The 27,885-nt window shown below is 48.6% G+C and overlaps 1 protein-coding gene across 1 annotated transcript in view; it reads right to left on the bottom strand.

Moving 5' to 3' along the window:
- Positions 1-2,093: 2,093 nt before the first annotated feature.
- Positions 2,094-27,885, bottom strand: part of DNAH2 (dynein axonemal heavy chain 2) — a 140,185-nt gene continuing 114,393 nt past the window's right edge. Inside the window, exons 63-85 of the mRNA XM_049766225.1 lie at positions 22,812-22,976; positions 22,110-22,235; positions 21,677-21,825; positions 21,537-21,603; positions 20,295-20,445; positions 19,234-19,382; positions 18,207-18,340; positions 17,946-18,090; positions 17,623-17,822; positions 16,229-16,355; positions 11,349-11,535; positions 11,076-11,224; positions 10,748-10,931; positions 10,176-10,366; positions 6,419-6,610; positions 6,059-6,243; positions 5,369-5,597; positions 5,136-5,287; positions 4,937-5,051; positions 3,826-4,002; positions 2,751-2,825; positions 2,426-2,576; positions 2,094-2,255 (exon numbers count right to left, since the gene is read on the bottom strand). Coding sequence (XP_049622182.1) covers positions 2,101-2,255; positions 2,426-2,576; positions 2,751-2,825; positions 3,826-4,002; positions 4,937-5,051; positions 5,136-5,287; positions 5,369-5,597; positions 6,059-6,243; positions 6,419-6,610; positions 10,176-10,366; positions 10,748-10,931; positions 11,076-11,224; positions 11,349-11,535; positions 16,229-16,355; positions 17,623-17,822; positions 17,946-18,090; positions 18,207-18,340; positions 19,234-19,382; positions 20,295-20,445; positions 21,537-21,603; positions 21,677-21,825; positions 22,110-22,235; positions 22,812-22,976 — 3,555 coding nt within the window. The 3' untranslated portion in view covers positions 2,094-2,100. The remainder of the gene's footprint in view (positions 2,256-2,425; positions 2,577-2,750; positions 2,826-3,825; positions 4,003-4,936; positions 5,052-5,135; positions 5,288-5,368; positions 5,598-6,058; positions 6,244-6,418; positions 6,611-10,175; positions 10,367-10,747; positions 10,932-11,075; positions 11,225-11,348; positions 11,536-16,228; positions 16,356-17,622; positions 17,823-17,945; positions 18,091-18,206; positions 18,341-19,233; positions 19,383-20,294; positions 20,446-21,536; positions 21,604-21,676; positions 21,826-22,109; positions 22,236-22,811; positions 22,977-27,885) is intronic.

A 27,885-nucleotide genomic window follows, 5' to 3' on the forward strand; every position in this document is an offset into this window, starting at 1 on the left:
CTCCTCAGACTGAGGGGCCCCATTGCAGACCAACTCCCTCCTCAAAATGAATCTGCTCAGTGGCCAGCCCTTCGCGCCCTTCTAGTCTCCTCAAAATGGGGTCCAAGTGGAGACCCGACTCCCTCCTCAGAACAAGTCTGCTCTGCTCAATCTCAATGCCCCTCTCATCTCCTCGGACTGAGGGCCCCACTGGAGACCAACTCCCTCAGCAAGTCGCCCTCCTCAGGAGGAATCTGCGCTGCTCAGTGACCAGGCCCTTCATGCCCTTCTAGTCTCCTCAGACTGGGGTCCAAGTGGAGACCAACAACTCTCTCAACAGATCACCCTCCTCAGAACGAATCTGCTCTGCTCAGTGACCAGGCCCTCTGCGCCCTTCTCCTCATCTCCTCAGACTGTGGCCCAAGAGGAGACCAACTCCCTCAGCAAATCACCCTCCTCAGAACGAGTCTGCTCTGTTCAGTGATCAGCCCTTCTCCTCGTCTCCTCAGACCGAGGGGCCCCATTGGAGACCAACTCCCTCAACAAATCGCCCTCCTCAGAACAAGTCTGCACTGACTAGTCAGCGCCTCCGGTCTCCGGAGAAGCAGACAGACAGAAGCTCTCTCCCACTTTCCCCTCAGGTCGCCTCAGCCCCCTGGGGCGCTTGCATGCGCGTCTCGCCCGCGCCATCTCGTGGCCCGTGGCGGAGCTTCGTCTCCTGAAGAGGCTTCAGTGAGGACTGTTCAGGAGACAGCTGCGTGGGGCAGACCGAGAGGAGCCCGGAGGGGAGTCGAGGCCAACTGCTGGCTGACAGGAGGCCAGAGCGACTCCTGAGAGGCGAACCAGGCCCCGAGCGTGGAGGCCAAGTGTGAAGCTCACAGTGCAGCCAAGTGGGAAGAGCTGCAGACTCGGCCCCCCAAAGCCAGAGATGCACCCCTGGCCACGAAGGACCTCCAGGGGCCTCGGCTGCACCCGATCCATTTGCGAATTGTGACCTTGAGTCAAGTTCTAGGCCGACCCGCCCCAGTGCCAGGAAGGTGAACCCCAACCCTAGGGCGAGGTGACTCACTTGCAAGCTTCTTAGCCCCAGACTTAAGCCTTTCCGCAAAGCAATTCTCTCATCCCAGCCCTGCTCCCCTCTGAAGGGTCCAGAGTCCCGCGCCCCATCTTCCCCCCAATTCTCTCTGCCCGGACCCCAACGTCCATCCCCACATCGCCGCCTCCTTGCACTCAGGCGTCCCGCCCCCTCGCATGGAAAACGCTTCCCTCCTTCCAGCCCCCCTTGCAGTTACCTGATTCTGGGGTGTCCCAGGTGTTCGGGCCCCCAGGGTCCCCTGGGGGGGTCGAGCGGGCCCCCCCTCCCAGGTCGGGGCTGGGGGGGCCGCTCCGCCCAGTGGCGCAGTTGGATTTTCCAACACAGACGCCGCCCCTTCTGCCGGGCCCGCCCCTCTTCCTGTCGAGGTCCTGCTCCGGGCCCGCCCTCCACTTTGACAGTCCGAGGCTGGGCCCCGCGGGGAGTGCAGGAGATGGTCAGGATGCCCTGAACTGGGTCCAGCACCTTCCTGGCCTCGAAGTACGTTCCTTGGTATGTTTGGATCACCCGCGCTCCAAAGCAAGTCCCGCCCCGCCTCATCCCTTCCAGTCCAGAAAGGTCTGGAGATTGAGCCACACCTTCAAGCCTCACCGTTCTGCCATTTGCGCAGCCTGGCCTCACCTCTCAGTTTCCCGAAGCTCCTGGAAGTCTGGTCTTCCTTCCAAATAGCCCTTTGACCAGTTTAGGGCTCTGGCTGCAGCGACTGTACAGCCCCTCGGACACTTGCCTTGCCTGCGACCCACCTGAGTTTGATCCTCAGCATCCCAGAAGGTCCCCTGACTTCACTCACCCAGAGAAAAAGCTGCCCTGAGCATCGTGGGGTGTGACCCCAAAACAAAATAAACAAACAACTTAGGGCTTATGATCACGGGAGTTTACTGCATTGACACCCAATACAATTCTTCCACCTTTATGGCTGACACAAATAGCAATTGGACCAAGGTCAGAGACTGAGTTAGCATTGTCAGCTGTGATTCCCAGAGTTCTGGAGCTCTCAAGATGATAACCAGAAGAGGATGCCTTCCTTCTCAGTTGTCCAGACTCATGAGCAGGGCCGTGCCCCGCTTGATCCAGTGATCAGGTGCCATGTTTCCCGACTTCAGGTCAATGCCGATGACGAAGGAGGCTCTGTCTGTGCTGCCTGCTCGGTTGGGATAGTAGTAGCAGGGACAGGAGTACATGCCTGTGCGAATGAAAAGGGGCAGAGTCAGAACTTCGGAGTCTCAGAGTGCAGAAGAGGTGTGAGTGTAGGGAATGGGGGTTGAAGGGGTAGTGAATGGAGCAGGATGAATTGGGATTCCGGCTCTAAATAGGGTGAGAAGGATTGATAAAAAAAAAAAAAAAAAGCCTCACCCTTAGCAGTCTTCTTGCGACTCTCAGTAGGCCTGAAGTGGATGGTGGGCATAAGGCAGACGAGTTGCATGGGCTCTGCCTCGATCAAACAGGAATTCTTCCGATCCCAGCCAGCACCCTCCAGGTACAAACCCCGAACCCAGACACCATCCTGGGGAATGATGGACCAGGTTTGGAGAAAGTCTAATCTTGGATTGCCAAACCCATCACCTGCAACCCATAACTCCTTTCTCTGCAAATTTCTTCCCATCTTTGCTCCCTGGCCCGTCCTCCACCAGCCCACCCTTTGCTCTTACAGCCCCAAACACGTCTGGCTGGCTCCCACCTTTGGTGGATACACGAGGTTGCTGTCATCAACAGTAGAAACAATGAACTCCCAAGAAAGGCTGTCCACTGAAATCTGGGGATTGAAGGTGGAGAATAAAAGGAGTAATATTCCTTGTAAGAAGCCAGGTCCCACCTTTAGCAATAGTATAAATCAGGGGTCCTCAAACTTTTCAAACTGGGCCAGTTTGATTATCCCTCAGACCATTGGAGGGCCAGACTATAGTTTAAAAAAAAACTGAAAAATTCCTGTGCATATTGTACATCTTGTTTTGCAGTAAAAAAAAAAAAGTGGGGGACAAATACAATATTTAAAATGAAGAACAAGAGGCCGGAGAGTTAGCATGGAGGTAAAGCATTTGCCTTGCATGCAGAAGACGGTGGTTCAAATCCTGGCATCCCACATGGTCCCCTGAGATTGCCAGGAGCGATTTATGAGCACAGAGCCAGGAGGAAACCCTGAGCACTGCCGGGTGTGGCCCAAAAAATTTAAATGAAGAACAAGTGGGGTCAGAGCACGCAGTGAACCTAGGATGGACCCAGGTTCCATCCCCGGGATTCCATATGGTCCCGAGCCTACCAGAAGTGATTTCCTGAGCAATGCCGAGTGTGGCCCCACCAAAAAAAGAACAAGTAAAGTTAAATCAACAAACTTACCAGTATTTTAATGGGAACTATGGGCCTGCTTTTGGTGGGCCATAGTTTGAGGACCCCTGCCCGAGACTGAGAGGAGGAGTTGAGAGACAGAAGGAGAGGAGTCGGAGTGCTGCACACATCCCACACGTGCACTACAGTCCCAGGACAAGTCGGCTGCTAAGCAGGACAGGCAGTGGTGGCAGAAACACCCGGTAGGTTGGATAAATGCCCTCAGTGGGCCGCAAGTGGCCCGTAGGCTATAGTTTGAGGACCCCCCTGATAAAAAAAATCATCCCTAAATTTAATGCTGATAACCTGAGGAAGCACAGGAAATGTCTCAGCACACTGAGAGGATACAAGGACTCCAATGGAGACCCTCAAAGAGAAGAGGAAATGCCTGTCCCCAGCACCCAGCCCCTTCACACTTCCACATTGCTCACATTGTTTTGTCGAGCTGAAAACTGTAGCACAGCGGTGAGGAAGCCAGTGGGAAAGGTGAAGCCGGAAAGCCAGAAGAGCACAGGAGGCCGAGCTTTGCTAGCCCAAAGCTCAAACTGCTCCACACGCATGGCTAAGTCCCGGGTCCATGCAGCCAGTGGTTTCTGTGAGGGATATGCCTGGGGGGAACGACAGTACATAATACTGTTCTATAATACAGCTCTATAATGCTTATTCATAAATGCATGAATTCCTACATTTCTCCTCGCATTCAAAACCTTATTTGTAGTGCCCAGAGCAGATACACAAAGAATAACTTGGTTGTAGCCAGTGCAGCCATTGTTCCCCAACCATAGTAGGGCAAAGCCCCTCCACCATCTTCTTTCCCAGCAAAAAGAGCAAAAATGACAACTTATTTCACAATAATAGAATAGCAATATTGAGGGGCCAGAGAAATAACACAGCGGTAGGGCGTCTGCCTTGCATGCAGTCCATCCAGGACAGAAAGTAGTTTGAATCTCAGCTAGGAGCAATTTCTGAAGGCAGAGCCAAGAGAAACTCCTGAGCATCGCCAGGAGTGACCCAAAAACAAAAACAACAAAATAAAAAAGAATAGCAATATTGACCAGGTACCTTTGATGAAGTACCTACTAAGTATTATTATATAGTACTAAGAATCCTTAAAACATCCTTAGAAAACTTGGTAACTTGCCCTTTGTAACTTTCAAAATTAAGCAATTATGTTGGGGCCGGAGTGGTAGAGCAGCGGTAGGGCGCTTGCCGCAATTGCATGCGGCTAACCCAGGACAGACCTCAGTTCGATCCCCAGTGTCCTATATGGTCCCCCAAGCCAGGAGTAACCCCAAGTGTCACTGGGTGTGGACCAAAAACCAAAACAACAACAACAAATAAAAAACAATTTCCAAGCAAAATCAAACAGTTATGCAAAGATGGTAACTGAATGACCCTGAGGGGCTAAATTCAACTTTGGACTTTACTTTTCCCACCAAAGTCCAACTTCAATGCAGTTTTCTGTATGCTTCCCTAGAAAGAGGGGTTGAGGGATGAGTACAAGAACATTATTGGAGTAAGATCAACAGTGGTGCAGCTTGCCTTTCCCCACAGTGGAGGGACATGAGCATCGAAGATGCAATTGAAAATTTCTTCCAGGCTTGTAGACATGACAATGAGACCCTGGATGCCTTTTTCTAGGTCTGTCAGTGAGAACCTGGGCAGAAGAAGAAGAGTTAGTGAGAGGGTTAGTAATAGGGAGCCCCATCCCCACATTCTGTGGCGCCTCTCCTCATCTTACAGGATAGTCTTCATAAGATTATTGTATCTCAAGATCTCTTGCAGAAGGACCACATTGAGAGGAGAAGGATCCGAAGCCAGCAGTTTGCGAGTCCCCTCATAGTCGATCATCTCAGGAACCTTCTGCTTCACATCCATAGCCAATTCCAGGACCTGAGGAGGCAGGAGCTCTGAGTCTGGCCTCCCCATCCTGTTGCTTGCCCTTGGTCCAGCCACGGAGGCGTCTCTTCTTACCATCTCTTCCCGGGTCTGACCTCCAGCTCTGATGGGTGTAATCTGGGGTTGCAGGGAAAGCAGAGTCTCGAAAAGAGTCCGTGCCTCAGTGATCTGGGAGGCCACATCAGCATTGGGGTGCTGGCCAAAGGCCTCAGGAGGGTCCATGCCAGGCAACATGCTAATGTATTCCTTGTAAGACGCCAGGCCCCCATCTTTAGGGATGAAATAAATCTCTAGTGCTGACAACCTGAGGAATCACAGCAAAAATTTTTATCACATTGTGAGGACAACAGGGCTTCAATGAAGACCCAAGTCCCTATGACATCTCATTAATTCAACTTCCTAATCATGTTCTTCATATCAATCCTACAAACTACCTGGTTCCAATTTCAGATCCTCCTCTTCTTTTTTTTTTTTTTTTTTTTTTTTTGTTTTTAGGCCACACCCGGTAATGCTCAGGGGTTACTCCTGGCTATGCGCTCAGAAGTTGCTCCTGGCTTGGGGGACCATATGGGACGCCGGGGGATCAAACCGCGGTCAGTCCAAGGCTAGCGCAGGCAAGACAGGCACCTTACCTCTAGCGCCACCTCCCGGCCCCCAGATCCTCTTCTTAAACATTACCCTAACCCAGCCCAACCACTTGGTCTTTTTTTCTTTCTCTGATCCCTCAACCCTTCAACTGTTCAGTGACACACACACACCCTTCACCTGTAGGAGGGGACGGAGAGGGATTGTTCATTGAAATAGTCATTGATGTAAGTGGTAAGTAGGCGCCGGTCCCAGTCATCCGTAACATGCCCACCATAATTGACTCCAGCGATGAGGTATTTGAGAGCATCCCAGGGTGTTTCCTCATACTCGTCCAGATAGAGGCTCAGCAAATTTTCCGATACCTAGGCAAAATGCCAAAATGTTAGGCAACGCCCCAGTTCCATGCACATTCATGGCAGGAACTCTGATGGGGCTTTAACATTGACTTTGAGGCATTAGATACTCCTACGGAGGAGCCACAGGACAGGAAGAGTGAGGAGATAGGGCGGGGATGAGGGGCCCGTGGTTAATACAAACCTCAAAGTCAGAGTCATTGAAGCCATAGATAATGTTCCAGCCCAGCTGTAGAAACTTTTTGCGTTCCAGTAACACAGAATGGAAGAAGCAGAGAGCAAACAGCAGCTTCTTATACTTGGCTGGTTTGGAGCAGCGGGAAAATTGGGGTTCTGTCAGCAGCTGATAAAGACGTGTCATGTTGGCCTTTAAGCCCTAGGGACAATGAGTTACAGGTGTGGGGGTTATATATCATGTTTAGTTCTACCTCTAGAACTACCATGAGTAGCTGCATAAGTACACTGGATAAAGGAATGGCTAGAGGCTGAATCATAGCCCTTCCTAGAGCGATATTACAGTGGGTAGGACAATTTGTCTTATATACTGCTGCCCTGGGTTTGATACCTGACATCCCAAATGGTCCCCTGAGCCATCCAGGAGTGATTGCTAAGCACAGAGCCAGGGGTAGCACCTGAATGCCACTGGGTGTGGCCCCCCAAATAAATAAACAAAATAAATATACCTTGATATGTAGCAATTCAGAAGGGAGAGTGTCTTGAATTTACTCACAAACACTATGTGGTCTAAAAGTAGCCCTATTTCTTAATCCCCTACTTTTGGTCTTCTCAGCCATGGTGTTGTCAATGGTCAGTAAAGTCAGTTCAATTTAGAAGTGCCAGAAAATATTAACAAAGACAAATATATGCATGCGTCTATTCATTAACAAACATACGTTATGTGAAAATGTCCAGTATACCCTAAGGACCATAGTGAATCATCATGGTGGAACATTCTATATGAATAAATTTACTGGACTCATAATCAATTTAGGATTTATATTGTCTTATAGATAGGAATAAAATAACTAAATTCTGGGGCCGGAGAGAGAGCATGGAAGGATAGAGGTTCGAATCCCGGCCTCCCATATGGTCTCCTAAGCCTGCCAGGAGTGATTTCTGAGCATAGAGCCAGACGTAAAATCCCTGAGTGCTTCTGGGTGTGACCCAAAAACCAAAAATAAAAAACAAAAAAACTAGATTCAGAGAAAAAACAATGATTTCCTACAGATGGAAAAATATAGAAGGAATAAAGACAGAAAGAGAATAAGAGAAAATGAGTCTAACTGAAATCAAGTATAAATGCTCACATGGGGGACCCAAGAGATATTATAGTAGGTAAGGCTATAGATGTGGATTACAAATAAAAAAAAGGAGAAATAATTTTAAAACCTGGAAATTAAACAGCTCACTAACCAACAGTGAGTCAGAGGAAATCTAAAATTCCTGGAAACAAATAATAATGAGGACACAAACTACCAGAATTTGTGGGACACAGCAAAAGTGGTACTAAGAGGAAAGCATAGCTTTGCAAGCATTTATCAGGAAGGAAAAGGGGCCTATGTAAATAACTGCACAGCTTAAGAAACTGGAACATGGGGGCTGGAGAGATAGCATGGAGGTAAGACGTTTGTTTTGCATGCAGAAGGACAGTGGTTCGAATCCCAACATCCCATATGGTCCCCCGAGCCTGCCAGGAGTGATTTCTATGCGTAGAGCCAGGAGGAACCCCTGAGCGTTGCCAGGTGTGACTCAAAAACCAAAAACAAAACAAAACAAAAAACAAACAACTGGAACATGAGCAACAAAATGAATGAACCAAGCAGGAAAGAGAACTGAAATAAAACTAAGAGCAGAAATTAATGAGCTAGAAACCAAAATAAATAAATAAATAAATAAATAAATAAATAAATAAATAAATAAATAAATAAAATAAAATAAAATCCAAAAGAGGGGCCAGAGCGATAGCACAGTGGTAAAGTATTTGACTTGCACACAGCCAACATGAAATTGACCCTGATTTGATTCCGGCATCCCATATGATTCCCTGAGCCTGCCAGGAATGATTTCTGAGTACAGAGCCAGGAGTAACCCTGGAGCATCACCAGGTGTGGCCCCAAAAATCCAAAAATAAATAAATAAACCAGACTGATAAACCATCCACAAGACTCATAAAGAGAGGAGCCGGAGCAAGAGTACAATGGGTAGCGTCTTGTTCACCTAAACCTGGGACCCGCCAGCTGAATGGGGATTGCAGAGCCACGTGGCCTGGGATGGCAGAGAAAGATCTCTCCATCCATCTATCTCCATCCAGCACCATCGTTAATTATTTAACACTACACAACTGACACAGGTTCCATCCCGGCATCCCATATGATCCACTGAGCACCACCAGGAATAACTATGTGAATAAGAATGTAGAACCAGAGTAATCCCTAAGTATAACAGATGTAACCCAAAAACAGAGGAGGGAGAGCTGGGATTCCAAGAAGTGACAAGAGTAATGAAATGTTGGGAGATTAGAAGATTCATGAACTGACTATACAGTCTTTATTGGTTTCATTTTCCAATATGTAAAAATGAAGGTAATAAATCTGTATGTGTGTGTCCACTTGTTTGTATTAAATAAATTAAGAAATGTAAAGCAGGGGCCCGGGCGGTGGCGCTAGAGGTAAGGTGCCTGCCTTGCCTGCGCTAGCCTTGGACGGACCGCGGTTCGATCCCCTGGCGTCCCATATGGTCCCCCAAGCCAGGAGCGACTTCTGAGCGCATAGCCAGGAGTAACCCCTGAACGTCACTGGGTGTGGCCCAAAAACCAAAAAAAAAAAAAAAAAAAAAAAAAAAAAAAAAAGAAATGTAAAGCAGGGGCCGGAGAGATAGCATGGAGGTAGGGTGTTTGCTTCTCATGCAAAAAGTCAGTGGTTCAAATCCCAGCATCCCATATGGTCCCCCGAGCCTGCCAGGGGAGATTTCTCAGCATATAGAGCCAGGAGGAACCCCTGAGTGCTGCCGGGTGTGACCCAAAAATCAAAAAAAAAGAAAGAAAGAGAGGGGGGGGGGAGGAAGGAAGGAAGGAAGGAAGGAAGGAAGGAAGGAAGGAAGGAAGGAAGGAAGGAAGGAAGGAAGGAAGGAAGGAAGGAAGGAAGGAAGGAAGGAAGGAAGGAAGGAAATGTAAAGTACTTAGAACAATGCCTGGCACGTGTAGTACTTGGGAATGTTAGATTTTTATTTGGGGGCCATGACTGGCAATGCTTGGGGCTGAGGTAACACCAGTGGTGCTTGAGGAACCATGGCACTCCAGGGATCAAACCCAGGCCTCTCCCATGCATGCATTCAGCCTACTGAACACTCTCCAGCCTGAAATGTTAGAGATTATGTTCCAAGAGTTTGGCACACGGGCTGGAAAGATAGCACAGTGGTAGGGAGTTTGCCTTGCAAGCGGCCAACCCAGGATCGACACTGGTTTGAATCCCGGCATCCCATATGGTCCCCCGAGCCTGCCAGGAGCGATTTCTGAGATCGAAGCTAGGAATAACTCCTGACCGCTGCCGGGTGTGGCCCAAAAACAAAACAAAACAAAACAAAAAAAAAAAAAACAAAAAAAAGTTTGGCACACAAAGGAGACATGCTTGGCATATTTTTGAAAGGAGAGTCAGATCAAAAAAGTCCTCCTGGGGCCAGAGCAGTGGCGCAAGTGCAAGTGGTAGGGATTTTGGCTTGCATGCGCTAACCTAGGACAGACGGTGGTTTGATCCTCGGCGTCCCATGTGCCCCCCCCCCAAGCCAGGAGTGATTTCTGAGCTCATAGCCAGGAGTAACCCCTGAGCATCACTGGGTGTGCCCCCCCCCCAAAAAAAAAATCCCTCCTGTTGTTAAGCCCTCTCTGATGGTGGCAGGAAGAAAGGCCACGCAGGAGGCGCTGCTGTGCTGGCGACCGCCCATACCTTGGGTGGCTCTGTGGTTATCTTGATGCTGGCCTGCAAGATGGAGATAGGGAAGTCTGGGTGGGGGCTGGAGCTGAGCCAGAGGCGAAAAGAAGGGTGAGGATCCTCCACCTGAAGCTGCTCCACCAGCTTGTCCAGATGAGGCATCCAGGACAGGGACAAGTGGCAGTTGGCTAGGAAAACCCAGTCTCCTGCAAGGAGAGACGAGAGCCAGTTGTCTCCCATTTTGCCATCTGGTTTCTTCTTTTTTTTCTTTTTGGGCCACATCTGGTGATGCTCAGGGCTTACTCCTGGCTATGCGCTCAGAAATTGCTTCTGGTTTGGGGGACCATATGGGATGTCATGGGATTGAACTGCAGTATGTCCTAGGCTAGTGCGGGTAAAGCAAATGCCCTACATCCTGCACCACTGCTCCGGCCCCCCATTTGCCATCTGATATATGTGTGGACAAGTGGCAATCTTGAGGCTTCCTGGATAGGTAGCACTGTGACAGCAGGGTGAAAGAGGCTGGATGCTTTGGAGGAAGGGCCAGGGCCAGTGATGGGGATAGAGGAACAGAATGGACAACTAACCATGGAGTACACCTTCTCGGAGGAGCCGACCCGCAATGGGGGCCTGGCCCTGCCCCAGGGACAGGGCATGGAAGTTCTGGGCCATGCCGGTGTGTTCTGCCAATTGGAGCAGGGCGCCAGTGGGGTCCACACCAGGGGACAGGATGAATACCAGTGGGGTCCGTGGGGTTGAATCCTCCATCACCTGCCAAAAGTAGAGAGAGGGTGTTTACGACCTGAGTCAGAAAGCCACACCAGACAAGTGGGAGAGGGAGATCGGGGTACGTTGGAACAGAGAGGAAGATAGGAAGGGACCGGGCGGTGGGGACAAAGCAACCGAGCCACTTGCCAACTTCATGTTCAGTACAGGAGGCTCGATGAAGCGGGAGCCAAGGTTTGTGACGATGAAGGAGGTGACACAGAAGGACACGCGGTCCTGGCGCAGGGAGCGAACGATCAGCATCCGCTGCATCTCATTGCAGGCGTTCTCCCACTCACCTGGGACAAGCGAAGAGAGTCCAGACAGGAGCCTAAGCAAAGGGGCACCTGCTTGGGAATGTGGGATCTTGGGGTGTGGAATAAAAGAGCAATCGGACGGAAGGAGAAAGGCAGGAGAAGGCACCTGGGAGCATAGCCTTCTCCGGGGTGGAATGCGTGTACCACAGGTGCCAGTCACGAGGATATTGTTCAAAGGAGTTCATGAGGCCATGGAAGTTGGTCAGTTTGTCTAACTCAGTGATGTTGTCCCAGTAGGCATCTGCTAGCCAACTGGTGCAAGGATTGTCCATCTGACCCTCTCGGTCCAGGACCTGGGGGAGGAAAGGAGAGGACAGACAGATCGAAAACTCTTCAAAAGCACATGTGGCAGAGAGGAGAAAACTGTCACTATATGGGCAGGCTGGAGATGGTGAGTGGAGGGAAAGGAAGGAAAGGGAATGAGGAAACTGGTGGTAGGAAATGAACACTGGTTAAAGGACTGGTGTTGGAATATTGTATGACTGAATGAAACCCAACTATCAACTTTTAAACTCTATCTCATGGTGATTTTATTTATTCATGTGTTTGTTTATTGCTTTTGGGCCACATCTGGCTGTGCTCAGGGGTTACTCTAGGCCAGGGGTCCTCAAACTTTTTAAACAGGGGGCCAGTTCACTGTCCTTCAGACTGTTGGAGGGCCAGATTATAAAAACAAAAATTATGAACAAATTTCTATGCACACTGCATATATCTTATTTAGAAGTGAAGAAACAAAATGGGAATAAATACAATATGTGGCCCGAGGGCCGTAGTTTGAGGACCATTGCTCTAGGCCCTGTGCTCAGAAATTACACCTGGCCAGGGTCAGATCAATAGCACAGTGGGTAGGGCATTTGCCTTGCACATGGTTGGTTGACCGGGAACTGATCTGGGTTCGAACCCCAGCATCCCATATGGTCCCCCGCGCCTGCTAGCTAGATTTCTGAGTGCAGAGACAGGAGTAAGCCCAGAAAGTCACTGGGTGTGGGCCCAAAACTCCCCAACCCCAAAAGAAAATTATTCCTGGCAGGCTCAGGGGATCATATGGGATGCCAGGGATCAAACTAGAATCAGATGCATGCATGCAAGGTAAAGTTTACACTACCCATGGTGCTATCACTCTAGCCCCTAGATAGCATGGAGGTAAGGTGTTTGCCTTGCATGCAGAGGGATGGTGGTTTGAATCCCGACATCCCATATGGTCCCCTGAGCCTGCCAGGAGCAATTTCTGAGCATAGATCCAGGAGTAACCCCTGGATTACTAGCGCTGCTGGGTGTGACCCCCCAAAAAATATGCTTCTGTGTTGAGGCCCTGGATTGAACTCCCGGCAGCAAAAATTTTTTTGTTGTTGTTGTTGTGGTTTTTGGGTCACACCCGGCGGTGCTCAGGGGTTATTCCTGGCCCCATGCTCAGAAATTGCTCCTGGCAGGCACGGGGGACCATATGGGACGCCGGGATTCGAGCCGATGACCTTCTGCATGAAAGGCAAACGCCTTACCTCCATGCTATCTCTCCGGCCCCAGCAAAAATATTTTTTTTTGTTTGTTTTTGTTTTTTGGGCCACACCCGGTAACGCTCAGGGGTTACTCCTGGCTATGTGCTCAGAAGTTGCTCCTGGCTTGGGGGACCATATGGGACACCGGGGATCGAACCGCTGTCCGTCCAAGGCTAGCGCAGGCAAGGCAGGCACCTTACCTTTAGCGCCACCGCCCGGCCCCGCAAAAATATTTTTTTTTTTTTTTTTTTTTTTGGTTTTTGGGCCACACCCGGTAACGCTCAGGGGTTACTCCTGGCTATGCGCTCAGAAGTCGCTCCTGGCTTGGGGGACCATATGGGACGCCGGGGGATCGAACCGCGGTCCGTCTCCTAGGCTAGCGCAGGTAAGGCAGGCACCTTACCTCCAGCGCCACCGCCCGGCCCCGCAAAAATATTTTTTAATTATGTTTTTTACATATGTTTTACACTGAGAAGTCTAGAGCACACACATGGAACAGAATGAAGAAATGAAGGCAGAAATGGGAGGTGAGGGGCTAGAGTGGCCAGTCCATTGGGTAGGGCACTTGCTTTGTACCTAACCAACCCAGATTGTAACCCAGCACTCCAGATGGTCCTCCAGAGCACCATCAGAAACGATTCCCGATCAAGCCAGGATCAACCCTTGAGCAATACTAATGTGACCCCAAAACAAAAGCAAACAAACCACCAAATAAAAAGAAGGTAAATAATATGAGGGAACAACCTCGGGGGTCTCTGTATGTCAGCCCTGCAGCGACACTACTCAAAATTTAGGAAGCTGGTGCCCTCTGCTGGTTGCTTGTTATTAATGGTTCCTACTTGAATGGTCTCAATTGGGCAAATCAGAAACAAAAAGTTCCTTCACTCCCTTTCACCTTTTTTTGTTTGTTTGTTTCATTTTTGCGAGGGGGGTTGGATGGTGGAGGTTTGGTACCAATAGTTCTCGGATTACGTGGTGCCATAGGTTGAATCTCTGTCTACCGCATGCAAAATTATTTCCCCACTCCCATCCCTTCCTTCCGCATCTTTTTCCTGAGCCACACCTGATGGTGCTCAGGACTTACTCCTGTTTCTGAGCTTAGACACTCCAGGCATTCGGGACCATATATAGGAGGCCAGGAATCAACACCGAGATTGCTTCGTGCAACACAAGCAACCTGTCGGCTTTACTATCTCTCCAGTTGTCTTCAGCTCCTTTTTGACTGTTTTTTTTTTTGTTTGCCAATGTGTTTTTTTGTTTGTTTGCTTTTGTTTTTCGATCACACCTGTCGGCACTTGGGTTACTCCTGGCTCTGCGCTCAGAAATTGCTTCTGGCAGGCTTGGGGAACCATATGGGATGCTGGAATTCAAACCACAGTCTGGTCTTGAGTTGGCTGTGTGCAAGGCAAACAGCCTACTGCTGTGTTATTGCTCTGGCCCCCCAACCATGTGTTTTGTTTTGTTTTTGTTTATTTGTTTTTGGGTCACACCCTGGGTCTGTGCTCAGAAATCCTCCTGGCAGGCTTGAGGAACCATATGGGATGCTGGGATTCGGACCACTGTCCGTCCTGAGTTGGCTGCATGCAAGGCAAACACTCTACTGCTGTACGCTCTCTCCAGCCCCCAACCATGTGTTTTGATCTCTTGGGATGCATCCCTTGAACAAATGGGAGAATACCCCTTGCCCTCGGGACCTGGGAGACAGTACAGGTGTTAAGGTGCTTGCACTGCATATGATTCTTCTTTTTTTTTTTTTTGGTTTTTGGGCCACACCCGGTGACGCTCAGGGTTATTCCTGGCTATGTGCTCAGAAGTCGCTCCTGGCTTGGGGGACCATATGGGATTCCAGGGGATTGAACCGCGGTCCGTCCAAGGCTAGCGCAGGTAAGGCAGGCACCTTACCTCTAGCGTCACCGCCCGGCCCCTGCATATAATTCTTGAGGCATACTTCAAATCACCATACCCCAAACCCAAATCTCTACCCTTGAAGTTGATTTTTTCCTCAGTGTGGAAAGACAGATAATGGAGCCAAAACATAACAAATAAATTTTTCTGTATGTTAAGATGCAGTGCCATGGAAAAATCAGATAGGCTGAGTAGAAGGGATAGTGGAAGTGCTAGGAGATAGCATGTGTAAATTGTTTTATACACCCATTGGTCTTAATGAGGTGAGAATTGAAAGAGCCGGAGTGCCCATCAGAAAACAATTTTCTTCCAGATCAATAAGTGCAAAGATCCAGAGGTAGCTGTGAAGCGAGAGTGTTCAGGGCCGTAGGAGGGACCGCAGTGATGGGGTGATCCCTCTGGTTGCTGCATTCAGAGAATGGGTGCGAAGACAAGGGTGCATGAATAATGAGTATTTGGAGAAGGCTATTGCTAAATCCAGATGGGAAGAACAGGAAGGCGAGGCAAGGAATTCCTACTCTAGGAAGGCAGGAGCAGGATTGTCCAGGAAATGAAGGAGGAGATGTATGTCTGCTGTATGGGCCCACCTAAGTTCATAATCATAGATTTTTGTTTTGGTTTGGTTTTGGTTTTTGGGCCACACCTGGTGATGCTCAGGGGTTACTCCTGGCTCTGCACTCAGAAATCGCTCCTAGCTCCGGGGACCATATGGGACGCTGGGGATGGATCCAAGGTCCATCCTGGGTTAGCCGTGTGCAAGGTAAATAAATGCCCTACCGCTGTGTTATCGTTCCAGCCCCTCGTGATCATTGATTTAAAATGAGACTAGTTCATGTAGTTGTGTTTTTCTCTATCTAAATATTTATTTTTGTTTGTTTATTTATTTATTTTTGGTTTTGGCGTCACTTCCTGACAGGCTTGGGGGAACATATGGGATGCCGAAAATTCAAACTGCTGTCCATCCTGGATTGGCTGCATGCAAGGCCAATGCCCTACCACTGTGTTATCTCTCCGGTCCCTAGCTACATGTTTAAATGTACAAGTTACATATGAGAGATGGAAGAAGAGCAGGATCCAATCATACAAACACAATGCCTACGACAAAGAATTGAATGAGCTTTGAAGGAAGAAAGTGTAATGGTAGCCACAGAGGTCAGGCTGAGGAGAAGTGGAAGAGGCAATGAAAGTGGCAAAATCGGCCCGGAGAGATAGCACAGCGGTGTTTGCCTTGCAAGCAGCCGATCCAGGACCAAAGGTGGTTGGTTCAAATCCCGGTGTCCCATATGGTCCCCCGTGCCTGCCAGGAGCTATTTCTGAGCAGATAGCCAGGAGTAACCCCTGAGCACTGCCGGGTGTGGCCCAAAAAAAAAAAAAAAAAGAAAGTGGCAAAATCATGCCCATCGATGGATGAATAAAAGGGGTCCCAAGCCCTATCGGTAACATGGGCAAAGGGTTACATGGCAAGTCTCTGCCCCCAACTCAAAGGAGCCTCCTCACACTGCTGATCTGGAGTCCAGGATCTATTTTCCTTCATTTCCAGTCTTGACCTCTCTCTCCTATTAGGGGTGTCCTTTGTCTCACTCACCACACCCCCACGCAGAAAAAAGTTGTATTCATCCATGTTGAGCTTGCCAGAAGTTTCCAAGATTTTGGCACACATCTGAAAGCTGAACAGCAGCTTGTGGCGCTCAAAAAGGGTGCGGCAAGTATACCTGTGCAAAGGGGAGAAGAGAGAAACGGCAGGAAATAACATGAATGCTTGCTGGATATATCAAATAATTTGTTGTTGTTTCGTTTTTGGGTCACATCCGGTTATGCTCAGGGGTTATACTCCTGGCTCTTCGCTCAGAATTGCTCCTGGCTTCGGGGACCATATGGGATGCCAGGGATTGAATCGAGGTCCGTCCTGGTGTACAAAGCTGTGTACAAAGCAAACACCCTACCACTGCGCTACAGCTCCAGCCCAGATCATGTCATTCTAGTGACTTATACAGAAGGGGGGTTTTAATCAGCTTCTATCCTACACATCCTATAAACTAACAGCCAAGAACTCAGAGACCTGAAGAAAAGACATGATTTTCTGGTGAAATCAGACATTCATTTCCATGAAAAAATAAAGTGTTCAAACCCCTATTCTGTTACTGACTTCTTCAAGACACTTCTGGGTCCTGCCAACATGAAAAGAAATAAGTCCTAGCTTCTGACTTTACCTGAAGGAACCTGAGTAAAGTAGGGAAGCTGAAGAAGCCAGATTTATGATGTGACACAGGGCAGTCTCCACCCACCCTGTCTGCAAACCCAGAAAGATTCTGAGAGGACTTACGCTGGAATGTCATGAAGTTCATGGGTGGTATAGAAGAGGAAGGGGGCGGTGCCCAAAAGATCTCAGAGTATAAGCATAAGCAGGGAGTGAGAACCGGATTTGAGCCTTTTCAGGAGAGTCCATGAAGGCAGGGAAAAGTGAGGCAGCAGGGAGGGAAGACAGAGGCCAGGCCACTGAGGACTGGCTGGGTTAGCTGGTGTATTTGCAACCCCTACCTCATACCCTCCTACCTGCAAGCACCAGCAGAAACAGAGATTGAAGGAGGACAGGGACAAGATTCGAGAGGGAAACGTGAGCATTTCAGAAACAAAGATTGAGAACAACAGATTGGGGACAAACGCAGGACTTACCCCTCGTCTCCTGAATGGGAACAAATATTTTAACAAGACTCCCAGTATATTTGGTCACTTGAGAAGTGCCAGTACAGTAGACAATTATATCTACAAAGGCAGTGCTCAAGGAGGTGCGAAAGATATGAAACTGGGATTAGCCTGCCCCCAGGTGACAGTGGATGAGCTTCTCAGGGAAGGCGTAGGGCAAGAGTCGGACCAGGACCAGGACGGGCTGTGTGGGAGGCTCCCAGGCAGAAGTAGCTACAGGTAAGCCGGAGACACCAACAGGACTCCTCCCAAGGCCCCTGGGGAGAACCCTGAGACCTGTAAACAGCGTAGGTGTGGAATTCATTCAGGTAGTCAATGCGGTCCTCCAGCTTATTGCTGCGATGGCTTTTGTCGATGCTCAGGATAAAGAGGGAGATGTAGGAATCCAGCGAGAACTGGTACATAGGGTCAATGCGACCCATGTCATTGAGCACGAAGAACAGAATGGATGCCCTCTGGGCACAGGGCCGATAAGCCTGCGGAGGGAGAAGAAGAGTGAGGGCCAGAGAGGGGAATGGTGGAGGGCAGAGGCTCAGGGAAGGGTCTTCAGGGAAGATCCCGGATTCTCCAGGTTGCTTCTGGGGGTCCCGGAAGCCCACCTCTCGGGCCAGGTCAATGTTGATCTCTGTGGTTTCACTGGTCTCCAGCTGCTCGGTGACTTCAGTGGCCGTCACCTTAGAGGTCTGCAGGGTGTTCACCAGTTGCACATCATCTAGCAGGGATCCCGTGGCCTCATTCAGCAGCCTAGAAGGAAACAGGAAGGTGTGGAGCAAGGGGTTGGGGTTCTCTAAGGGGGAGAAGGGTCTCCAGTTGCGCCACACATATTATGTGTGCCTGCAAGGTGGGGGACCAAGTCTCACCGGAGAATCTCGTCCTCCAGCTCCTTGAGCTTCCTCTTCCCAGCCGCAATATTGATGACCAGTGAATCCTTCTGCTCCTCCAGTTCAGGCCGCTCCTTCCGGACCACAATGCCCAAGAGTTGGGCCTCCAAACCCTGAAGGCAACGGGACTCAAGGTGAGGCGTCATTCACTTATTAACCTTTTTTTTTTGGGGGGGGGGGGTCACACCCGGCGGTGCTCAGGGATTATCCTGGCTCTGCACTTAGAATTTATTCCTGGTAGGCATGGGGGACCATATGGGATTCCGGGATTCATTATCTGTCCTCGATCAGCTGTGTGCAAGGCATGCCAGGCCCTACCGCTATACAATCTCTTCGACCCAACCTTCATGCTTTTCATCTAGCTTCCAATCACAATCTTCTTTTTTTCAGGGGGGGAAGGGGAGTACACCTGGTGATGCTCAAGGGTTACTCCTGGCTATGTTCTCAGAAAGCACTTGTGGCTTGGGAGACCATATGGGACAATGGGGATCAAACCAATGTTCGTCCTGGGTCAACTGCATGCAAGGCAAATGCCCTACCACTACACCAACGCTCCGGCTCCTATTACAACCTATTTTTTTTGGGTCACACCCAGCGGAGCTCAGGGGTTACTTCCTGGCTCTACGCTCAGAAATCCCTCCTGGCAGGCACTGGGGACCCTATGGGATGCCGGGATTCGAACCACCGACCTTCTGCATGCAAGGCAAACGCCCCACCTCTGTACTATCTCTTCTGCCCCTATCACAACCTTCTTTTTTTTTTTGTTTTGCTTTTTTCTTTTCTGTGGTTTTTGGGTCACACCCGGCAGTGCTCAGGGGTTATTCCTGGCTCCATGCTCAGAAATTGCTCCTGGCAAGCATGGGGGACCATATGGGACACCGGGATTTGAACTGATGACCTTCTGCATGAAAGGCAAATGCCTTATCTCCATGCTATCTCTCTGGCCCGTATCACAACCTTCTTAATCCTGGCTTCACCCCAGTTCAGTAGGCATCGCCCCACCCACCTGTTCTTTGACAGCAAAGTTGACAATAGTGGTCTTGGCTGACGTCTCTGGGCTATAGTGGGGGTTGGAAAGCTTGGTGGTGATGTAGAAACGGAAGTTGGGGTTGTATTCCACCTCCTTATCTGCAATTCGGATCAGCAGCCGGCCACCTGTCAGCACAAAAGAGGCAAGGCCAAGGATCCAGGTGACCAGGTGTGTGCTGACCCGTTGCCCAACCAACAGCCTGTGACAATGATTCAGCCTGCTCTGAGCACTCCCAGCCCTGCAGTCTGACTAGGGGGACAAGTGAGTAAAGGACACAGTTTGGAAGTCAGTCCTTTCCTCCTAAGCATCTTCCTTAGGGGTCTCCAGGATTTCTTTCTTTCTTTCTTCCCCAACAATGCTCAGGTGTAACTCTGGGCTCTGCACTCAGGGACTAGTCCCAGTGGTGCGGGGGTATTGGAGTAACTGGCTGCCATCCTACTCAGTGTATGCCTTGTGACTTCTTGGTTGGAATCAGCTTTGAATGTATCCTGTCTCAGGGTGTGGCCTAATTCTTTCCATTAAAAATCCCAGGTCTGGGGCTGGCCAGATAGCATGGAGGTAGGGTGTTTGCCTTGCATGCAGAAGGACAGTGGTTCAAATCCCAGCATCCCATGTTGTTCCCTGAACCTGCCAGGAGTTCTACCTGGGGGTAGAGCCAGGAGGAACCCCTGAGCACTGCCAGGTGTGACCCAAAAAAAACAAACAAAATCCCGGGTCTCAGGAAAATGCTCTCTTGCATTTCCAGGCTATCCCACCAAGCTGCCTGCTTCTTAGGCATAGAAGGCTGTGTGTTGGGACTCCTGAACCCAGTTCACTGTCTTCAGTGTATATGGATTATTTCCTACATCAGCGTTTGCTTCCGGACCCTCGTCTTTCTCTCCAGCACCCTGGCTTTGGAGCTTGAGGCTTGATTGATGCTGGGGATTGGACCTAAATTAGCCCTGTGCAAGGCAAGCACTCTGCCCGCTCTAATATCATTTGAGCCTTTTCTAGGATTTTCTGCACAATCCAATTCCACAGAAAATTTGGGCCCTGACCAATTCGAGCCACAGATTTGTTGAGCACAGGGTTGAGTGTGGGGTCCAGATATTCTTGCACATTCTGGAGCAACACTGGATATCCGAACTGAATGGCTTTTTCTAGGATTTGAAGGTAATCGCTCATCTGCAAGTCGATGATTCGGAGACCCTAGGGTTCGAGGCAAAACAAGGCAAGAAATACTGAGGGAAGCCAGGGGCAAACGGCCTGAGGGCAGGACCCCAGAAGGGAAGAGATTGGAGAAAATAGTCTATTATTCATGGAATCAAAGTGGCTGAGGACTAGCAGTGGTTTAGAGCCCTTCCAATAATGTCTGATCATAAACCTGATGACCCACGTGTCAAGTACAGTCCTGCCAGCTGGCTGTGATCCCCAGTGGAGCAAGTTATCTCTGGCTTCATTGCAGGCATGCGTGAGAGAAAACCACAAAAAGGTGAGCAAAGACTGGAGAGATAATACAATAGGTAGGAAATCGCCTTGCAAGCGACCAAGCCTTGCCAAGACTGATCCCTGAGCTCAGAGCTAGGAGTAAGCCCTGTGCAGCACTGGGTATGGCCCCAAAACTTAAAAAAAAAAAAAAAGTACCATAATTTAAAAAAGTATAATGGGGCAGAGCTGGAGTGAAAGAACATCAGGTAAGGGCCGGGAAGGTGGCGCTAGAGGTAAGGTGTCTGCCTTACAAGCGCTAGCCAAGGAACGGACCGCGGTTCGATCCCCCGGCGTCCCATATGGTCCCCCCAAGCCAGGGGCAATTTCTGAGCACATAGCCAGGAGTAACCCCTGAGCGTCAAACGGGTGTGGCCCAAAAACCAAAAAAAAAAAAAAAAAAAAAAAGAACATCAGGTAAGGCATTTTCCTTGAATGCGACTGACCCAGGTACAATCCCTGGCGTCCCATTTGATCCCCCAAGCACTGCAAGGAGTGATTTCTGAGTGCAGAGCCAGGAGTTACCTCATGTGCACAGCTGTTTGGGGCCCCCAAATAAAAAAAAATGTTATGAGACTAGGACAGGTAAACCTTGGTAAATATGGACACGAATGCCACAATCATTACCTGAGTCTCGACTAGCAGTGTGAATACATGTGCAAAAGAAGTAGTGCAACCCCTGCGAGCACCACAGAAGTGTGCAAGGACCAGAGCCAAGCACCATTTGCGCTTCTCACAATTAGCATCACACCTACAGCAAATGATTCAGGGTGGAGAGGGAGAGAATGAAACCAGAGCTGCCCCTCGCCTCATACCTGGTTTCCTTCCATGTTCTTAATCCACTTCAGGGCCTGCGCCTGAGGATCAATCATCAATGCCCACCTGGAGGGGGAAGCGTCTATTAGAAAAAAGATGCAGCTCCCCCTTTACCTCTTGCTCCCAGGGGCATCCTTACCTGTTGCCACGGGTGACAATGATGCCATTTTCAGTAGAGAAGGCGTCTGAGGGCAGCCCTTGAATGTTCCAGTCCCGGACTTTGGTAGGATTGGACAGGAAGTTATCAAAGGTGAAGCGAGGTGAGTAGGGAACTTGAAGCTCCCACATCTGGGTAGAGGGAAGAGCCCCAAATTTCAACCTCGAGGTCTTGGCCCCAGCAGACTCTATAATAACTCTCCCCATATCTCTTGGTTTGGGGGAACACAACTAGCAATGCTCAGGGCTTACTCCTGGCTCTGTCCTCAGGGATAACTCCTGACTAGAGGGTCCATATTGGGTGCCAGGGATCAAAGCTGGGTTGACTGCGTGCAAAGCAAACACCCAATCAGCTGGACTATCGCTCCAGCCCTCCATATCTCATTTTACTCCCCAAAGTTGACTTGTCGCCTCACCTTCCTCATCCAGATTTGGTTGACAATCTCATCGCGGTAGTTGGTCAGGAAGGGGCCCATGTAGGACAGAAAGGCAGCTGCCAGGAGACAGTCACCCACCAGGTAGCCCAGATCTTCCTCCAGGCCCTAGTAGACAGAGGGGAGGTGTGAGTTTGCCCAGGCCCTCAGATCTGAGAGATAGCAGCATGCTTTAAAGGCTCTTTCCTTGGGAAGTTATCTAGATCAAAAAGATTCTATACACACACACACACACACACACACACTTCAAACATTTGCACCCTAAAAACTCTAAACTAGTTCCAGTCCCTCATATTTACCAGCAATGTTTACATTATAATGATAAGGCCTAACCTTTTGTGGAGTCAGGAATCACTGCAGGGAGACAAGCTGTCTCGAGGTCTGTCTTCCAGGCTCACAAGTGTGTGTGTGTGTGTGTGTGTGTGTGTGTGTGTGTGTGTATGTGTGTGCGTGCGCTTTCCAGTCCTATCTAAAAGCAGATCCTAAAGCTTATCCTAAATGGTGTGTGTAGAGATAGATAAGATACAGCTCTATCTGCCTTTCCTTTCCTATATGAGGGGAGAAATCCCATCCCCTATACTTGTATGACACTAAATCCACGTGTCCCCATTTCCCCTGAATGTTCCCCAGCCTAAAGGTGAGGGGAGTTCACGGAGTCCGAAGACAGGGAACCACTGATCTCACCTTAACTGTTTCTTCCCATCGGGCCTTCTCGCCAGCCAAGCCAGACACCAGCATCCCAGCTCGCTCCAGCTTCAGCTCCATCTCCTCAGACTTCTTGCGGAGCTCCTCTTTCTGGGCCAGCTTCTCGTCGTACTGTTTCTTCAGCATTTCCAGCTTCTCAGCCACCTGGGGTGGATCAAAGTACAGGGATTAAATGCAGGAACTGCGGCCAGACGGTTTTAGGGTCAGATCGCCAATTGGCCATTTTATGGCTGTTCTAGCCTTGGGTCAATTGATCTCTTTGAGCCTCAACATGCTAGATAAAAATAACATTTCTGGGGCTGGGAGCTAGTAAAATATTTAGGGTGCGGGTATAGCATGTGCCTGATTTGAACTCTATTTCCATCGCCACATGGTTCCCTAAACATTACTGAGTGTAGCCCAGAAAGCTACAGTACCACTCAGAGGCCTGTCTAGCCCTGGCACCTCAGGGACAGAGCAACGTCACCTCTCAGGCTCTTGCACTGGACTGAGAATCTTCAGTGGGAACCTGGAATATTTTAGTACTGCTTGAGTGATCCCTTCCCAGAAACAAAAATAATTTGAAAGTGACAAATTTTACCTGATAGGTTTTCATGAGGAGAAAAATTGGATAAAATCTGTGATGAGTTTCTTTCCTTTTGTTTTTGTCTTGGGGTCACACCAGGCAGTGCTCAGGGGTTCTTCTTGGCTCTTTGCTCAGAAGTCACTCCTGGCAGGCTCAGGGGATATATGGGATGCTGGGAATTGAACCTAGGTCCATCCTGGGTTAGCAGCATGCAAGGCAAATGCCCTTCCGCTGTGCTATCTCTCCAGCTCTGAGTTTCTTTCTTTTTGGGGCTACACTATAAGTGCTTAGGGTTACTCCTGGCAGGGATAGAAAGACCATATGGGGTGCTGGAGATCAAACCCAGGTCAGCCAGGTGCAAGGCAGGAACTATACCATCTTTCCAATTCCATGATGAGTTTTCTTCACATTTTATTCACCATTTTTTTCCCCGAGAGTCTGAAAACTACTTGGTAATGAAACTCAAGGAGAGGTTAGAAACAGAACTCGTAGAGTGTAATAAACACAAGATATGTAAGAGAGGTTCAGAGTGAACAAAATACCTTGAAAGAAGAAAAAACTAGAAGAGAACACAGGAACAACTGGAAAGGAAGAGAGAGCCTATTCAGAAATAAAGCCCAGGACAAGGGTCCTCTGTCTATTGGAAAATACTTTCAATCTACCTGGAGACTTTGTTTTTATTTGTTTGCTTGTTTTTGAGCCACATTCAGTATTGTTCATAGCTTAATCTTGGCTTTGCACCCAGGGATCACTTCTTGGGGGACTTGGCAGACGCTATGGGTTGCCAGGAATTGAATCTGGGTCTGCTTCGATGCAACCGAAGTGCCTTACCTCCTGCTATACTATCATTGCTCTGGCCATCATGAGTTAAGTTGAGATGGAAACAAATTCCTTAGATAATAACAAAATGACTAGTATGGAACACAGCGATAGTACAACAGGTAAGGTGTTTGCCTTGCACACCGTCAACCTGGGATGGATCTTCGCCATCCCATATGGTGTCCTGAGCACTCCCACAAGTGATGCCTGAGTGTCGGGCCAGGAGTAACCCCTGAGCATCACTGTGTGTGGTCCACCCCCCACAAATAATAATAATAAAGAAAATTAAAGGACTGGCTGGGCCTCTTCCAGTATCCAAGATGTGTGCTTGAAAGGGGAACAGTAATTGCACCCACAAATACAATGTCACTGTCCCTTTTCATGATTAGGATGAGGAGTGCTAGGGTTGCACTAATCTCTGGAACATCGCACTGACAGGGGCAGCTTGCAATGTTGCAAGACCATCCAGGTCCTTGTCTTGCTTTACTGAATTTCAACCTTACAGAGCTGCAACCAGATTGTTAACAGGCATAAGATGACTTTCATAAAACTGGAAAGATAGTATAGCAGGTAAGGCTCTTCTTGCCTTGCACATGGCTGACCTGAGAATTCCATTCCCAGAATCCATCACAAGTAATTCCTGAGCAGAGAGCCAGGGGCAGGCTCTGAGCACTGCCAGGTGTGGCTCACAAAACAACAACAATTTTTTTTAATTTAATTTTATTAGACAAAGGTAACAAAACAGTGCTGGCTGAAAAGCAAGCAAGCCAAAATGTCAGCCAGCCTGTGAATGTGTCAAGGTGAGTGGATCAGAACAAAAGACAGCCCATCCCAAACAGCTAGACTTGAAAGACCCATAAGTGAAATAATTTTCCTTATCTTTTTCCCCACATTTGTTTTTATATAAAAACTGTTTTGCAGTTTCTATCAACAGAGTATTCAGGACCATATCCAGTTTGGTGATTCCTAATCCAAATAGAGTTTTGCTCAAACCAACTAATTCAAAATGTTGTTATGCTTCATAAATGTGAATTTATACGTAGCATGTTCTCAGCACAGAGGAAGCAAGCAGCTCCTGGACCCAGCAATTGGGATTAACTTCCAGGATTTTGGAAATGGGGCAGATGGCTCTCTAAGTAATTCTAAATGGAGATTCAAAATGTCATCTTCAGGGCTGGAGAGAGAGCACAGCAATAGGGCTTTTGCCTTGCAAGCAGCTGACCCAGGACAGACGGTGGTTCAAATTCTAGTATCCCATGTGGTCGCCTGCCAGGATCGATTTCTGAGCCTGAGCGTAGAGCCAGAAGTAACACCTGTGTGCTGCTGGGTGTGACCCCCCCCCCAAAACAAAAACAAAAACAAAAATGTCGGGGCCAGAGCGGTGGTGCAAGCCGTAAGGCATCTGCCTCCCTTAAGCTAGCCTGGGACAGACCACGGTTTGATCCCCCGGGGCATCCCATATGGTCCCCCAAGCCAGGAGCGATTTCTGAGCACATAGCCAGGAGTTCCTGAGCACATAGTTTCTAAGCACATAGCTCAGGGGTTCCTGAGCATCACCAGGTGTAGCCCAAAAACAAACAAACAAAAAACAAAAATGTCATCTTCAAATGACAGAAGGTGTTGGCCTGGAGAGAGAGTTCAATGAGCTGGTTGCATGCTTTGCATGGGAGAGGCCTGGGTTCAATCCCCAGCAGCAACGGTTCTGCAAGAAGCAATCCTAAGCACCAAGCAAGGAGCACCACCAAGTATGGCCCAAGAAAACAAACCAAAAAACAAAGGATGTCATTCAAAAGGAGTGTGGCCATGTGGGTAGTTCAGAGCAAACAACAGCTGGGCTGGAGGACTCTTGAGAAAGTGACAGGGCCTCCTATCTTGATGCCCTACTGCCCGCACACCACACTTGGCTCTTACACTGAGGGAGGCCATGCGTCTTGAGTGCGGCCTTTGCTCCAAAAAATGTGTCATCAGATTCAGGTGCCTGCTCCTCCAGTTGAGTTCAGGCTCAGCAGCAACATTCTGATTATAATTTGGCTTCCTAAGGGGATTTGCTTCGTGAGAGGCAGCTCCGCCTCCATGTTTCATTTTGCCGCTGTGCAAAATGTGATAGATAGATAAGGCCCTTGGACAGGGGCCTCCTGGATACAAAATCTGAGCAGAATTCCTGAAGCTATCTAAGCCCCGGGCTATTCATTTTTTTTATTGTAGAATAAATACTTTGAAGAAGCGACTTTAAAATAAAAAGGGCACGGGATAATATATAATATAGTTCAAAACAGAACATGACAACCTTGCATTGGTGGAACTCTGAATTCAATCTCCATCACAGCAAAACAATACACAAAACCCAGGTATAATGCAAAAGGCATGAGAGCATGAAAAGATGTTCTCGTACTCCTGTTCTACATCCTTCTAGTTTCCTTCTCCAGGTAGCCAGTCACCTGTGTCTTGAATGTCTTTTAGGCCTTCTCTCCATATACACAGAAGTCATGTACTGAGGTTTCCAATTAATCAGCTTATCAATTTTAGATTATTTCTATTGACTGCTATGATTTATTTTTGGAAAAACAAAATGAATCTTCAAACTAGATAGGAGAATGGTCAGTGTTAGGGTGGTAAACGCTTGACCTAGATGATGACAGAATCAGAAAACTGTCCCTTGCATGGATATTTGCTTGTGAAAAAATGGCAGAGATTAACAAATACAACATTCTATTACTCCCTTGAGCAAATATCTTTGTGTTTATGCAAAGACCAGTAATTATTGCTTCCAGATCTTTAAAAGGTCAATGTCACACCCCATTCTATCTCGATCAATTCTCATCTTTGATATTCTGTTTCTTACATATACATTCTTACATTTACAATTCTGGAAGGCTTAACTTATTTGCCAAAGGAGTGATAGATGCAGAAAACCTGATGGGCTAGGGATCATATGTGATGCCAGAGATCAAAGGGGGATTTTTCTTAAGGCCTTTTAACTTGAGTGTTGACTTCAATTACCCAGAGAGCCTATGAAACTTTGATCTATGTCTTTGTCCTCTGGCTTGTTTTTTAAAGACAGGACTCAGCACAGTGGCTGCAAGAAACCTTGACTTGATTCACAGAAAGGTGTGGGCTGCAGGGTGCATGCAGCTAAGGTCTTGAATAAAATCTGCTTTCATTTATATGCATAAGTGGCCAATGCTGAGGAGACTGAAGTGGGGCTGTATTGTTTTGTGGCACAAATGGTCAAAATACTAAATTTGCCACTTTTAATTAAATAATTTTGGGGGGCCACACCCAATTGTGCCTAGTGCTTACTCCTAACTATTCAGGGATCACTCCTGGTGGTACTAAGAGAACCACCAGTACTGTGGGGTCCTGGATTCTGAACAAGGAGGGATGCCGTTCTGAAAGGACCAGATGTGTTAGGCTTCCCTTTAGCAAGTCTGAGTTTCCATTAACACCGCCCTGAGATACCTGGCCAAACCAGGTAGCCTATCTGGAAGGAAGCAGTAGGAAGGTCCCCAAGACAACAGCCAATCACTTTAAAGATGATCAGAAGCCAGAACCTCCTTATGTCCCCTCCCTCTATAAACCAGCTTGTGACCTTGGCGGGGGTCGTCTCCCCTGCCAGGAGGTCTTCCTGGTCACTTTGGGGCTTGTGGCTGATGGAATCAAGTTTTGTTT

Source organism: Suncus etruscus, chromosome 20 (assembly GCF_024139225.1).
Source record: "Suncus etruscus isolate mSunEtr1 chromosome 20, mSunEtr1.pri.cur, whole genome shotgun sequence".
NCBI lineage: Eukaryota > Metazoa > Chordata > Mammalia > Eulipotyphla > Soricidae > Suncus > Suncus etruscus.